The following is a 15,208-nucleotide window of genomic DNA, read 5'->3' as shown; positions in this document are numbered from 1 at the left end:
TGTCTCCAGAATGTGTCTGTGAAGTTTCAGCTCAAAATACCCCACATATGATATATTATATCTTGTCAAATTTGCCCCTATTTGGGTGTGATCAAAAACACGCCGTTTGTGTGTGTCCCTTTAAATGCAAATGAGCTGCTGCTCCCGGCCTGCTTTCCAGAAGAGGGCGGAGCTTTAACAGCTCATGCTTCGGTTGCTCAGCAACAACAAAGCTGGAGAATCTCACGCAGCCAAAATGAGGATTGTCAGTAACGGTGTTCAGCCTTACATTATTCAAACCTGAGTTGGACACTAATGGAGAGACTCAGGAAGAAGTTACAACTTTTAGAACATTTCTGAATGGTTAGTGGATAATTTTATGTAGTTTCTGTGGAGTTGATTCAACTCATCGACTAGCATGTGCCGTCATGTTAACCTTTTGTGCAAATCCAGCGTTGAATTGACCCTCGTTTGTGAACCAGTCCGGCGTAAAATGACGGCATGACAACAACACTCTTCTACAACAACTCTTCCTCTTCTCTAAAGCAGCCCAACATGGCCTCGCCCCCTTTGTTGCATGTTCCCGGGGGCAGGGTTTATGTAAATTTTAGGGTTAGTGATGTCACCAATCCGGGAAGAAGCTCTTTGTAGTCCCTACCAGCTATTTGTTGTAGACCTTAAACAGAGAATTCTTTAAAAGAAAATATCTCCCTTTGCATTGAACTTTGAGCGTTGTAACTTTGCAGATGTTTTTTATGCCCAAACAGCAACATTACACACTAACGTTAAAAACTAAAGTTAAAAAAGTGAAATCATAATCAAGGACCCATTTAATATGCATCAAATCAGCATATTAGAATGATTTCTAAAGGATCATGTGACACTGAAGACTGGAGTAATGATGCTGAAAATTCAGATATATATTCAAATAGAAAAAAGCAATTTTAAATTGTAAAAATATTTCACAATATTACTGTTTGTACTCCTATTAGTAGCTGAAAACATCAAATTAGCCAGAATATGTAATAAACTAGTGTGTCAGAGGTGACTAGTGAATGATGGGCGTTTTAATTCTGCAGATCTTTTTCTGGACCTACCCACATAACACAACACAACAAACATAATCTTCCCTTTCTCTTTCAAACGCTTTCACAGGAAGTTGTAAAACCAGTTTATGGTGTCAGGTAAAACAGCACACACACACACACACACCTTTGAGGGACACCCAGTAGCTCTTCCACTTGCGGCGAGGAGCAAGCTCCACCTTCTTGTTCTTTTTATGCACCAGGAAGTTTTTGACGGCGAGGCGTCCGGCTTTGCGCACCGTACCCTGTACGGCGGCCACGTTCAGCAGCGGGTCCGTGTGGTAGGCGGAGCTCAGCGTCACGCTGCTCTGCTCGTCGCTGAACGCTGAGCTCCTCTCCTCGGGAACCTCCGCCGGGCTCACGTTCTGCTCCAGCTCCTGACGGAAGTTCTCATAGACACCCTGATCAGAGACACACAGATCTGTTATCATCGTACAGATGCTAAACTGCATCACAAACGTACAAATAACATACAAATCACTTGTCTACCTCTGGTCTCAAGTACATTTGATCATAGTTTGTTCTTAATGACAACATAAAATAAAAATATACCCTATTTAACACCTTAATTAAAGCCTCTGATATCTTATTGCATATAATGTATCATTTATAAATGTTTTCCTAATATTGCATTAAAACTGTAAAAGAGTTGGGCGCCTCTCTGAAATATCTTAACACTTTATTTATCAAAATGTCATATAAAACTATAATTTTTTATAAAAAAAAAAAAAAAAAGACGTTAGATGCTAGTGTTGCATCTATCTGATGTTAATCCGTTTTTACTGATATACGGATGGAACATTTTATAACAGAAGAACTGAAGTAAACAGTAATAAATAATTTTGCCCACCTGTGTGCCATCTGAGGGTCCCGCTCCAGCCCCGCTGCTGCTCCCACTGTCGCTCCCGGTGAAGGCGCCCCCTGCTGACGTGGAGTAGACGGAGAACGATGCAGACATAGTCTTGTAGCGGCGTGCCTGATGCTGAGACGCCTCGCTGTCCCCCGTCAGCCCATCGATACCGCTGTCCTCATAATCACTGCCGTCTCCCGCAGTGACATCCTGAACACACACAGGTAGAAGGTCAGTGTGAGATACATGTACTGTATAAGCCAGTTAGCACTGTTTTCAGAGTTAGTTTGATTTCGACAGACTGAAAGAAAGATAAAGACTAAGATAAACGTGGCTCTTCTCCAACACATCTTCATTCCTCCTACCTGTTTGCCGGAGCTCGCCGTGTCTTCAGAAGCAGTGGACATGCTGAAGTGAACATGTTACAGACGGTGACGTAAGTCTGAGAGACCACAGCACTGTAAACTTTACTGTACAATACCACACTGTACTGCTGCTGGGGAATGATGGGACATTACCCACCAAACCCGGCATCTAGCGGGAGTCACATGACTGGACTGTGCGACCTGGCATGCCATTCATCTTCACCGATGGTGCCTCACAGGGAGGGAGAGTCACAGTGATTTTCTGGTTTTATCTTTTTCTTTGTTACTGTAGCAAATACCTACATGTAACTGAAACACTTGTGTATGTATGCACACATGTATGTATATATGCAAGAAATAAATTTCCTCCTCATTCTCTCTCTCTCAATCACGTTCCTCTGTCAGTTACAGCTCATTAGCATGACAAAAGAAGCGAGCTGTTCTCACAGAAGTCTGACTCCAGGATCTGGATCATCCGGAAAAAAACAACCACCAACATATGGACAGTTTGACAGTCCACTACCCACAATGCACTATGGCTGTCAACACACGTCAGAGAGAATGACAGTTAGTACGTCTATAGGAAAGCACTGTTGTGGTACTATGGGGTACAGTGGTGTTAATACCATGGTACTTCGATATATCATGGTATTTACAAGGGACTGCAATAAACAGTACATGTCCTTAAAAATGACTGTACATACTAGTACATAATAATAACTATGGTAGTATAATGGCATTTTATTATATTTTATCTATAAATATATAAAATATGAATACAATTGAATTTTTATAATTTTATGGATTTTTTATGTTTAAAAAATACTTTAATACATTATTTTTTAATTATTTGGTATTTTTTATTTTATCTATAAATATTCAAAATATTATATTATTTTTTATAGTTATTTGTTTTTGATCTATACAAAAAATAAAATATAAATACCATTACATTTTTATTAATTATTTGTTTTTTCATATGTATTTTATCTATAAAAATGGAAAATATAAATACCATTATATTTTTATTGGTATTTTTTTATATTTTATCTATAAATTATATAAAACACATAACATTTTTTAATTAATTATTTGTTATTTATATATATATATATATATATATATATATATATATAACTTATCTATAAAAAATTTTTAAATATAATTACCATTACATTTTTGTTAGTTTACACCAACAATTGGCTGGGATGAGCTTCTAGTGAAATCATAACACTGTCCGATGTGGAACAATAGTGGAGTTTGTGTGAACTGAACTCACACACAAATGAGTCATTCAGATGTACAGTCTCTCTACATGAGGAGATTCTGATGGATTCTGGGGGATTAACCGCAGCAAACATTCACAGCAAGACTGAAATTCCCTACAGTACACCTACACTAGCACAACATTACACTCACATTCACACAGCACACCTACAGGGCGTTCACTCTTAAAGTGAATGACTCTAATCGTTCAAACAGTCATTCATTTTCAGTGAGAGTTGCCAATTTGAGACAACACAAGTATCCTTAAAGTTGTACAGAGTTTAAATTTATGTAAATGTCTAACATGATGCGGTGGCGACCAATAGGAGAGCAAATAGTGGAGCTCAGATCATGTAGAAAAGGCTACTAGCAACAAATAGTAGAGAGACTTAGAGATGTCAATTGATTTAATCGCTGTCAGTGTGTACAGGACCCAAATTTACACCAGTTTTGGAGAAGCTAGCTATGATTTAACTACACAGAAGCTACCATTTCAAAAGTACTTATCTGCACTACACTTTACTGATATATTAAAGCTTTTTCAGTTTCTGTTTTTGATTCTTGATTTCTGTTTTTTTCACTTAGTAAACTAGACTGAACAGGAAAAGATTGCTTACATAGTTATTATATTATATATATTATAATTATCACAATCAAATGTTTGTTTAAAGTGACAAAAATATAATGGTATTTATATTTTGTATGTTTAATAGATAGAATATAAGCAAATAATGATAACATATAATAGTATTTATATTTTATATAGATAAAATCTAAATATATATATATATATACATAAAATATTAAAAAAACTTTCTAAATAATTACAAACATATATTTGTTTATATATTATCCAATTTTATAGATAAAAGTTTTTATTTTTATATTTATTTTATTTGAAAGTTTTAGTAATTTTGTTGTGTGCTTTTGTCATTTTAAATAGGTCTATATATATTTTTTAATTAATTTTTATTACAGGTTTAGTTTTAGTTATTTTAATACATCAAGTTACAAGTTATGAAAATAAGAAATGCTGTCTTGGCGAAACGAACAGAAAATGTTTTTTTTTTTTTTTTATGTTTTAGTTTTAATATACAATAATATCCCTAAATACAACACAATTACATTATTTGGGGTATAATATTGAGTAACATGGAGCAGGGACCAATAAGATTTCACTGTGGGCGGGGCTACCCAAGCAAAACTCACCTGTATGGTTTGTGCCCGCCTCCCTTGCATGACTCCTTGATGATTGGTCGGTCCCTCTGACAGACAGTGAGACCGGCGGCAGGGCAGTGTGTATGCACCGTAGGCGGCGCCATCGTCCTCGCAGGGTGAGATAATTTTATCCTCGTCACCTTCTCTGCTTGTAGTGCCACCCTTGTGCCATTTGGCATAGCGTCCATGTGTCGGCCTGCAGGTGGGGCTCTTCGGTCCATAGAGCACGTCTAAAGAATTGGCACGGGTTGAGTCCAGCAGCTCCTGAGCAGACGCCTGCAAACGGGCTTCACAGTCTTCGGGCGTGTCTCCGATCTCCTCCGTGCTGGTCAGGTGCTCCTGGCTCAGGTCGGATAAGGACACCTCCAGCGAGTCCTCCCTCCACATGTCCGCAGACTTGGAGCGTTTCTTCTTAAAGCTGGACCCCTCTTGGGAGCCGTCCCGTGTGTGCTGGACTTGAGTTGTGTCCTCTGGCGGCTCAGCGTCGGCCGGTTTGGCGGTGACGGTGTGGGACACGGTGGGAGAATGGGCCGGATGGTTGTGGAAGGACATGGGTCGGAGATTCATGGCCACGCGATCCACCCAAATTGGGCCACTGAAGTCGGGCAGCATGTCCGAGTCATTGAAGGGCTCCAGGCCATGGTCAGCCAGGGACTGAGGGATGCTGGGAGTGCTGCTGGAACGAGTGCTGGTTTCAGAGTTGCGGTGCTCCGGCTTTCCAGACGGCGTTCGGCGGGAACAGTACGTCTGCTTGCTGGACAGACGGAGCGAGCGGGACATGTGCTTACGGGAGAGGTGCCGCTGACCGTCTCCATAGTAACCATGGCCGCCGCTATGACTTTCTGTGTTACCCATGGCTCAGTATCTGCAGCAGACAAATAAAAAATAAAAAAATACACAGGTGATGCAACGAAATTTAAAATATATTTTAATGACAATAAAGTGAATGTTGTAGAGTACAGTCTAATTACGAATAAAACTTAAGAGCTGGTTCATTTTAGTGAATCGTATAACGTGTAGTTAAAGATAGATATTATGAAATTTATAAGTATTATTTAAGAAAGTAATACTTTTAAATATATGAAAATAAAAATGAAATATATTAACACTTTTTTTAAATATATAATTACGGCCAATTATTGGATTGCATTTATGGTGCCTCTGAAAAGTAAAAAAAACACGTCTGTGTAAACAAACCTTTTAATGTATTTATTATTAATTATTATTGAAATATATATAAAATAGATTTATAAAATATTATTGAAAATGTACTATATTATGTGTATATATATATATATATATATATATATATTACTGTATACATACACACACACACACACACACACATATATATATATATATATATATATATATAATATGCATTTTACATGAAATAAAAAATAAAAATATTTTTCCATAAAAACAATTGAAATTAATATATAAACCTTTTAATGTACTTATTATTGAAATATACATAAACATATTTGTTTAAATTATTATATTGAAAATGTACTATATATATATACACATTTTACATAGTAATAAAATAACAAATTAAAATATTTTTTCCATACAATTAAAATTTTATATATTTTTTTTCATTAATAATAAAGTAAAAGGTGTGTTTATATACATATTTATTTATTTGTTTATTTATTTATTTTACTTTTAGAATTACATACTTAGTAAGCTTTAATATAATACATCACAAAATAAAATTAATTTTGATATATTTTTAAATTCATTCTTAGTGAGATCATATTCACCCTGAATGAGTTTCACACATACATTTGCATAGCGCCATTCATTGAGTCTGACAGGTACAGCACGACTGTTTCTGATATTACCTGCGTTGTGGCAATGACATCACAGTCATGATAGATTTCCCTCTGCATACAGATCAGCTCCTACCACCATGCCGCTCGTGGCGTTATGGATGACTTCCAAAATCTGAAAAAAGAGAAGGCGTTATAAATTAAATTTGCTATTTAAAAGAATATAAACACAGCAGTTTCTGAGGTGGTACAAGGGGAAACGCTGTTGTGGGATAAAATTAGACTAACCGCCGAGAAATATGACAGAATTAGAACTGAAAGAGCAATTGAAGAGATTCGCGGCTGTGGTTGGAGACCACACATGTTCAGGCCCTCTGGACAGCTTCAACAAACGCAAGATGACAGACTTCACTCCGAGCCGGCACATGAGCGGCTGTGCGTGTGTGGTCGCAGATATATCAACCTGCGGTTACTGCTGCTTCCAATAAACAGCAGCATGAATGGAAATATACACACAATGAAATCCAAAAGACACATTTTTCATTCGGTATGAGAGAGAGGTCGGTTAGCACACACTGCTGAGTGTACTAATGAATAGCATGCTCGAAAATTATTCAGCTAAAAACAAACACCCCAGACATTTATATGCAGTGGAGAGACATGCACTAAATTTCCTGACACATACTGATCCGGTGGCATTAGATTCAACAGAAACACAAAGAACTCACTCCACTGAGATTAGTTTCATGATTATTCTAAAGTAAAAAGCCTATTCATGCAGAATTTTCACAATGGATCCCTTCATAGCGAAAATCAACCATAAAAAAATAAACAGTAATATCACCAGCTCAAGGTCAATGAGGAATTGCAGCTCCAGACACGACTTATATGTAATGATCAGTGTTGGGGAAAGTTGGGGAAAGCATTACAATATTGTGTTACTCCCTAAAAAAGTAACTAATTGTGTTACTTAGTTACTTTTTATGGAAAGTAATGCGTTACGTTACTTTTGGGCTGGGCTTGCTTGTTTGTTTTTTGATAACAAAAAAGTTATTCTATTTTTGGCAAATGACACCACAAGTGAAATGAATAAGCCTCAGGCTGAAGGAAACAATAAAGACAAAAAATGAAACACAAAGACATTGACAAAGACATTGGTTAATAAAGTGAGATTAAATACATAAAGTATATTTGTGTTATTTAACATATTTAATGCAGATTTGCGTAATATTCTGAGTTTGCATTTCACTGTTTTTATTCATTTTGAGGAATACTTTTTGTGCAAGTGAGATGAGTAAATGCATGTTTACATTTAGTCTATGACTACAATAACCATCATGTTCACACACAACGCCTCGGCACTTACTCCCAATCTCTTTTGTTTTGAATCAGTGGTTCGAAGTGTGTATCAAACTGGCAAAGTCACGCTGCCCAGTGGTGAACCATTGAAATTTCAAAACACTTATGACTTAAAGAAGCCTCGTTTACTGAAATCACGTGACTTTGGCAGTTTGATACACACTCCGAACCACTGATTCTAAACAAAAGATTCATAAAGCTTCGAAGCTTCATGAAGCAGTGTTTTGTAATCGCCCATCACTAGATATTGTTGAATAAAGTCTTTTTTTTTTTTTTTTGGTGCACAAAAAATATTCTTGTCGCTTCATAACATTAAAGTTGAACCACTGTAGTCACATGAACTGTTTTAAATATGTCTTTAGTAGCTTTCTGGGTGTTTGAAAGTGTAAAATATCTTGCTGTCAATGGAGGCCTCACCGAGCCATCAGATTTTATCAAAAATATCTTAATTTGTGTTCTGAAGATGAACGAAGGTCTTACGGGTGTGGAACAACCTGAGGGTGAGTAATTAATGACAGAATTTGCATTTTTGGGTGAACTAACCCTTTAAACACCATTGACTTTCTCGCGTTTCATAACCGATTGACGCAAGTTTGAAAATATGCATGTCTTCATTTGATATGACAAGACTTTTTAGTTAATAATATTCCAAACACAAAGCTATCATATGATTTCGGAAGATTCAGAATGTGGTATTTGTATTTATATAGGATAGTAGCTGTATAAAATAGCTTTTATGATGCTTTTTTGGTTGTTTTTGCTGCTCTGAGAGCTGCTCTGAGATTATTTAAAATATCTTATTCTGTGCTGCACAGAATACAGAAAGTCATACAGAACTGGATCAACATGAAAGTGAGTAATTGATTAGAATTTTTATTTTTAGGTGAACTATCCCTTTAAGATTAATCAACATTAAGGTCCCAATATATTTCAAGTGAAATCAAAGAACGAACTAGTGTGAGCTCATTTTGAACCAAACCAGGCCAAGATGAAATTCAATTGGAGCATGTTTCTGGAGTTCAAAACAGCTTGCTGGAAAGTTTGCTTTGGCTGGAAAACACCTTCGAACTACCATTGGCCTATGGCGATGATGTAATAGGTAGGTGTGGCTCTAAGGCTCCGCCTTTTTTGACGTGAAAATCTTCTCTGGTTCACTTTTTCTGTTCAGTCTGTCGAGGTCAGACGCGAGTAAAAACATGAACACACTGGAGAGCTGCTTTATAGTAGAAACTGAAGCTGTAATTCTAATTTGAAGTGACACTACCACTGGTTTTTCGTGTTTAATACTGTAAAGCTGCTTGCTTTAAAGCAATATATTAAATAAAGTGGTATATAAATAAATGTAATGTGACATGACTAGAGTGCTGAATTGCAGAGCTTGTGCAAACATATCCACGTCAGTAACGTTCACTAACATTATACCACTGTGAAGTATTTCAAACTTCTTTTTCCCCTGTAAGAACTTTGCCAAGAGTATATAAGGGCCATTAGTTTCAAGAAGTAAATCTCTGTGCTTCCTATAGATGGCAGGAACCAGAGGGATCAGCTTGGAGCTGTTTTAGATTCTCTCCTATCCTGTCTTCATTCTCTCTGTCTCCTGACTAACACACCAGAGCAGATCTGGGATCTGTGTGCAGCGGAGCTGAGAGACGGTAGTGAAGGCTCATGACGGTGCTGCTAACTCAACTGCAAACAGAACCGAGCATCAGGACCAGAACGCAGAGTTCTTGTTTGGCACATAAAGAGCCAAGAAGCTGAGAGGAGATATCTGAGGAAAGCGGAAACAAAACTGGGTAACTAGTATTTGATTTGCGTGCGTGTCTCATTTCTCTCACTTTTAGCTAGCCTGTAGTAAATAACTGAATAGTGCAAAAAATGGCTGTGCTTTGTATTGTTTTCCAGTAATAATATCAATGCATCCATTAAAATTAGATCAATATAAATGAAAAGCAAGTTTTTTAAAACAAGAAAAAAAGGAGTGAGAAAGTGCACATACACAACACACATTCTTTTAAAACTAATCTTAATATCATATAAAATAATTATAAGAAAAGTAATCTCATTTTATGGATGTTTATATATTTTGCTGGAAAACAAGACAAAGTAAAAAAAAAAGTCTCCTATCTATGTACCATTCTCACAGTCTCTCCGTCTTGTTTGTATGCTGACCTTTTCCGTGGCGAGTCATAAAATGTGTCAGAATAATTCCATCCCGCTGCACGAGGGCGCAAAACTCCAGGAAATGTAAACACTGAGAAATTCTCCCGTGTCTCCGTGGAAACAGGGCCAGCTCTTCACTGATGGAGTGGGGTATACACATGCTAGCGTAAACCATTAGGATAACACTAAAATAGAAGGCACTTGAGCACAGGGCCAGGAACATCCCCAAGTGCTTGACCAAAGTTCTCACACTACAGCAGCTGAGAGCAAGTGCTCATGGGTAAAAAACAACGAAGTTCAGCTCGATGTGCCCACAGGCCTCAGGCTGTGATTTAAAGAGCTGCCTACATCATCTGCCCCATATATTAATAAACAAATGTGAAAAGGTTATAAAACAATCTTCCACCATCATGATTAATCTACTTCCTGTTAAAAAGAGAGTATCCTCGGATGGATGGAGTTCTAGATAGAACAACAGTTGGACAGACAGATAGATAGATAGATAGATAGATAGATAGATAGATAGATAGATAGATAGATAGATAGATAGATAGATAGATAGAACAACAGTTGGATAGATCACAGCTCAAACATGCATTTTAGTCTGGGACTAGCTTAAGCCTTGTCTGTGAAACCGGCAGATAGTCTCTCCTCTAAGTGAAGACATAAACTATCCCATGAGCCTGCTTAGTTGTAACTAATGGCCGTGTCGTGCCTTAACCAACACAAATCAAAACACACAAGCTCCTTCGACAGGGAAAATAACCGCTCTATATCACAAGGCCATCAGGATACGTCACAATCACATGCTCTCCAGCGGGAGCAGTCGTGCATGACCCGTTCACGGAAGAGCTGATGAATGCTGAAGAAGAGAGGAGGACAAAAACAACTAGATAATTGCAGTGGTCCTTCTGTGATTCAAACCGAGGGTAGAAATATAAAACACCCTTTCACATTCTCAACCAATCACCATTTTAATTGTTTTATTTATCAGGAATGTTTGCTAAGTCAAGCACCACTTTTACTAGTACTCATACCAATGACAGGGTTAGTGATTTGAACATGTAAGCAATTGTAAAGCAACATTCTAGCAACTTCTAAGCAACATTCTAAAAACTCCCAGAATACCTTAGCAACACCCTAGCAACCACCCAGAACACTCTAGCAACTTCAAAGCACCATGCTAAATCATTTACTAACACAAATGGGGGCTCGTACGGGATTTGAAAACGGGACCTCTCGCAAAAATAATTATTATTTCATGGATCTGAGCTAACGTGAACTAACAATGAAGAGTTGTATATTTTATTAACTAAAATTAACAAAGAATAATAAATACTGTAACAAATGTATTGCTCCTTATTAGTTAAAGGATTAGTTCACTTCAGAATTCAAATTTCCTGATAATTTACTCACCCCCATGTCATGCATGTTCACATTTAGTCTATGACTATAATAACCATCATGTTCACAAACAACGCCTCGGCACTGACTCCCAATCTCTTTTGTTTTGAATCAGTGGTTCGAAGCGTGTATCAAACTGGCAAAGTCACGCCCCCCAGTGGTGAATGTTCATGTCTTTCTTTCTTCAGTCAAAAAGAAATTAAGGTTTTTGAGGAAAACATTCCAGGATTTTTCTTCATATAGTGGACTTCCCTGGGGTACAACAGGTTGAAGGTCCAAATTGCAGTTTCAGTGCAGCTTCAAAGGGCTCTACACGATCCCAGACGAGGAATAAGGGTCTTATCTAGAGAAACAATCATCATTTTCTAAAAAAATAAAAATGTATATACTTTTTAACCACTAATGTTCATCTTGCACTATCTCTGTGATGCACCACACATCACGTAATCACGTTGGAAAGGTCATGCGTGACGTAGTTAATTACTTTTGACTGAAGAAAGAAAGACATAAACATCTTGGATGACATGGGGGTGAGTAAATTATCAGTAAATTTTAATTCTGAAGTGAACTAATCCTTTAATGTTATTTGCTGCACTAATGGGACCTTATTATATTTACAAAATCTTGTTAACCAGCTCATTACTGGTCCTCTCATTTATATGCCACCAAAAACAAGTTGAAGACAGCAGTAAACTCAAATGCAAACCTACCACACTCATTCATATTCAAAGCATGTTTGTTTTATCAACAGTTATTGAGATGAGCTCCAGTGTGAAATATCCTCTCTGTGAATAACGGCCTGCTTTAGCTGATATGATCCCTAGCAGAGACAAAAAACAGTGTGGCATCAGAGAGAGCTGTTCATCAAATCCAGTCATGACTTCAGGCAAATAAGCGACAGCCGTAAACATCCTGGAATGAGTGCCTGTCATCCCAAATCCCAATTCACAGAGGTGTGCAAACAAACACGCCCAGGGGCTTCATCACGCGATCCAGGAACCCGCTTTGCGGCTCTGTGTGTTTACCTGCAAATCTTCCAAAAAATGTGACAGGTGTATTTTGCTGTCCTTTGTTATTAGAGTCCCCTGAACACACATTAGAGACATACCATGACCTGTCCAGACAGGAGGAGAGCGGTCTCAGAGCTACCCACCGACGGCTAAAAGTCAAGACGATCAGCTTTAGGGATGCAAAGGGCTGAAAACAGCACCTTTTGCCCCAAAGCTCAACCTGACGTGCGTTTCTTAGCGTGGGAGCTGGAGAACGCTCAGAGGCAGCTGGAAACAAAACCTAAAACTCATCAGGAGCTGCAGGGTGGAAAAGAAGGAATGTTTCCTGCCAAGAAAATCAGCGAGGGCCCGTTTCTGATGTTCATGCTGGGTAATTAATTCACAGCACTTTATAGAAGTACAACAATAACTAGCATACTGGATTATATAAGACAGCAACTCCAAAACCAAATTCAAAATGGATAAACAGCATTAAATTAACCTGAATTAATCACCCCCAGAGATGATCTTGTTTGTCTGACTAATCCAGTGGACTGCAGTCAAATTTACCAATGCTTGGTCAAATTTTGTGTCATTTTAACAGGAATCCACAATCTAGAGTTTCATGCGAAAAACTTCATCATGCAGAATATACTCATGTTCAAGTTGGTCACGCAGAATCACCACATTGACCAATAGTGCTTCATGTATTACTACGCTATTGACAATGGACCTTTTTTGCTAAATTATGCAGTTCACGTCAAATTTATTTGTATAGTGCTATTCACAATACTCATTGTTTCTGGTGTTAGTTTTTTTTATTATCTTTACACTCTACACTCTAAAAAATGCTGGGTTAAAAACAACCCAAGTTGGGTTGAAAATGGACAAACCCAGCGATTGGGTTATTTTAACCTAGCAAATGGGTTGTTTTAACCCAGCAGTTGGGTTAAATGTTTTATTTAACTCAACTATTGTTTAAAAATGACTGTATTGCTTGCTTAAAATGAACCAAAAGTATGTCGGAAATGAACATTTATTAATATGTTTAATGACTAATAATTAAACAATAAACATTTATTAAATTGCTTATTATTAAAAGTTCACCTTTTGATTATTACTGTTGCCTCTAGTAATTATGTGTCTGATTTTTAATTTCCAACCTATTTTGGATTCATTTTAAGCCATCCATATAGTAATTTTTAAACAATAGTTGAGTTAAATAAAACTGCCCAGCACGTTGAACAAACATTTAACCCAATCGCTGGAGTTTGTCCATTTTCAACCAAACTTGGGTTATTTTTTTAACCCAGTGTGTCTTGCCTTATAGTTGCATTTAACAGATTAGTGCTGTGCAATAATATAGTTAGTGTAGATAATATATAGTATATATAGTATGAGTTGTATGAGTATAGTATAGTCAATATACACTAAAAAATTCTGGGTTAAAAACAACCCAAGTTGGGTTGAAAAACGGTTGGGTTAAAACAGCGGTTGTTTACCTTTTGATTATTATTGTTGCCTCTAGTAATTATGTGTCAACTATTTTGTGTTCATTTTAATCCAGCCATATAGTAATTTTTAAACAATAGTTGAGTTAAATAAAACTGCCCAGCACGTTGGGCAAACATTTAACCCAACCGCTGGGTCTGTCCATTTAACCCAGCATTTTTTTAGAGTGTAGTATGAGTATACAGTTGAGATTTGCTAAATAGTATATATTGCTTTACATGTGTACTGTATGTATGCAGATAAAGTTGGATATTATATATATATATATATATATATACATCTTTACATGTAGAGATGTATGATAATAGTTTACATTTTCTAGTGATATAAAAAATTACACTGCTGCAATTTGGTATATAGTATATATTGCTTTATGTCAGTATACTGTATATAATATAGTAGGATAATCCAAACTTTAGTTCCCTGAAAAAACCTGAAATGAAAACAACTGCTATTTACATGCCAGGATAAGTGTGATGTTTTTGTGACATGCTCCAGGGGTGATCCTCTTTTACGAGATGTTTTTAAGAGCGTGATATTGGAGATGGTCTGGAAACAAGCCATTCTAGTAATACCCACAATGCACCTAGAGAACAAAATGAGCAATATAAGTGTGCGTTTAAATGGACATTCACAGTCTCAGCTCTGCCAAATATATTTCTATTAAACTGGACAAAGTCTTCAAGTTTCTATGCCTTCAGCTGCTGCTCCTAATTTCCCAAGTTTCCTATTTTGCATCACAAAGAGGGGAATTTTAGGCAATTCTATAATTTTCTATCATTCTTTATCAGCATTACCTGTAATGCTGTTTTGTTGTCTGTGTTGCTTGCTGAATTAGTTCAGAAGCTGTAGAAACGTTTAATTGAGAAACGCCGGGAGGGGTATTGCAGCAATAATGAAAACAGCACAGATTTACCATCTGCCTGAAAGAGACACCGAATGCAACATAAAACACACAGCCAGTGTGATGAGGTTTAGAAATATAAGAACATTTTATGATTTTAAAGTATGTGCCTCTGGAAAAACTGTGCAGGGAGGTCACTGTGGTGTGACGAATGATTGACAGGTCTTTCAGAGGATCCCCTCGAGTGACAGGTCGACTCAATATCCAGACACACAGAAGACCTGAGAGACAACCAAATTAGTAGATAAGATCCAGCAAAAAAGAACCATAATAGTGCTGCACAAACCTTGAAACAATTAGCCTAGTTGTTTGTATCAAATGCAATAAACAGTGTGATATCCA

At 37.0% G+C, this 15,208-nt stretch overlaps 1 protein-coding gene across 3 annotated transcripts in view; it reads right to left on the bottom strand.

The window, feature by feature from the left end:
- tiam1b (TIAM Rac1 associated GEF 1b) overlaps positions 1-15,208 on the bottom strand; it is a 92,632-nt gene that overhangs the window by 43,670 nt on the left and 33,754 nt on the right. For all 3 annotated transcript variants that reach the window (XM_051863324.1, XM_051863329.1, XM_051863325.1), the window contains exons 2-5: positions 6,611-6,713; positions 4,755-5,628; positions 1,915-2,124; positions 1,192-1,465 (exon numbers count right to left, since the gene is read on the bottom strand). In XM_051863324.1, the coding sequence (XP_051719284.1) occupies positions 1,192-1,465; positions 1,915-2,124; positions 4,755-5,618 (1,348 nt within the window). In that variant the 5' untranslated portion in view covers positions 5,619-5,628; positions 6,611-6,713. The remainder of the gene's footprint in view (positions 1-1,191; positions 1,466-1,914; positions 2,125-4,754; positions 5,629-6,610; positions 6,714-15,208) is intronic.

This window comes from Ctenopharyngodon idella, chromosome 15, assembly GCF_019924925.1.
Source record: "Ctenopharyngodon idella isolate HZGC_01 chromosome 15, HZGC01, whole genome shotgun sequence".
NCBI classification, from domain to species: Eukaryota; Metazoa; Chordata; class Actinopteri; order Cypriniformes; family Xenocyprididae; genus Ctenopharyngodon; species Ctenopharyngodon idella.
This window is presented reverse-complemented; position numbering and strand designations above follow the sequence as displayed.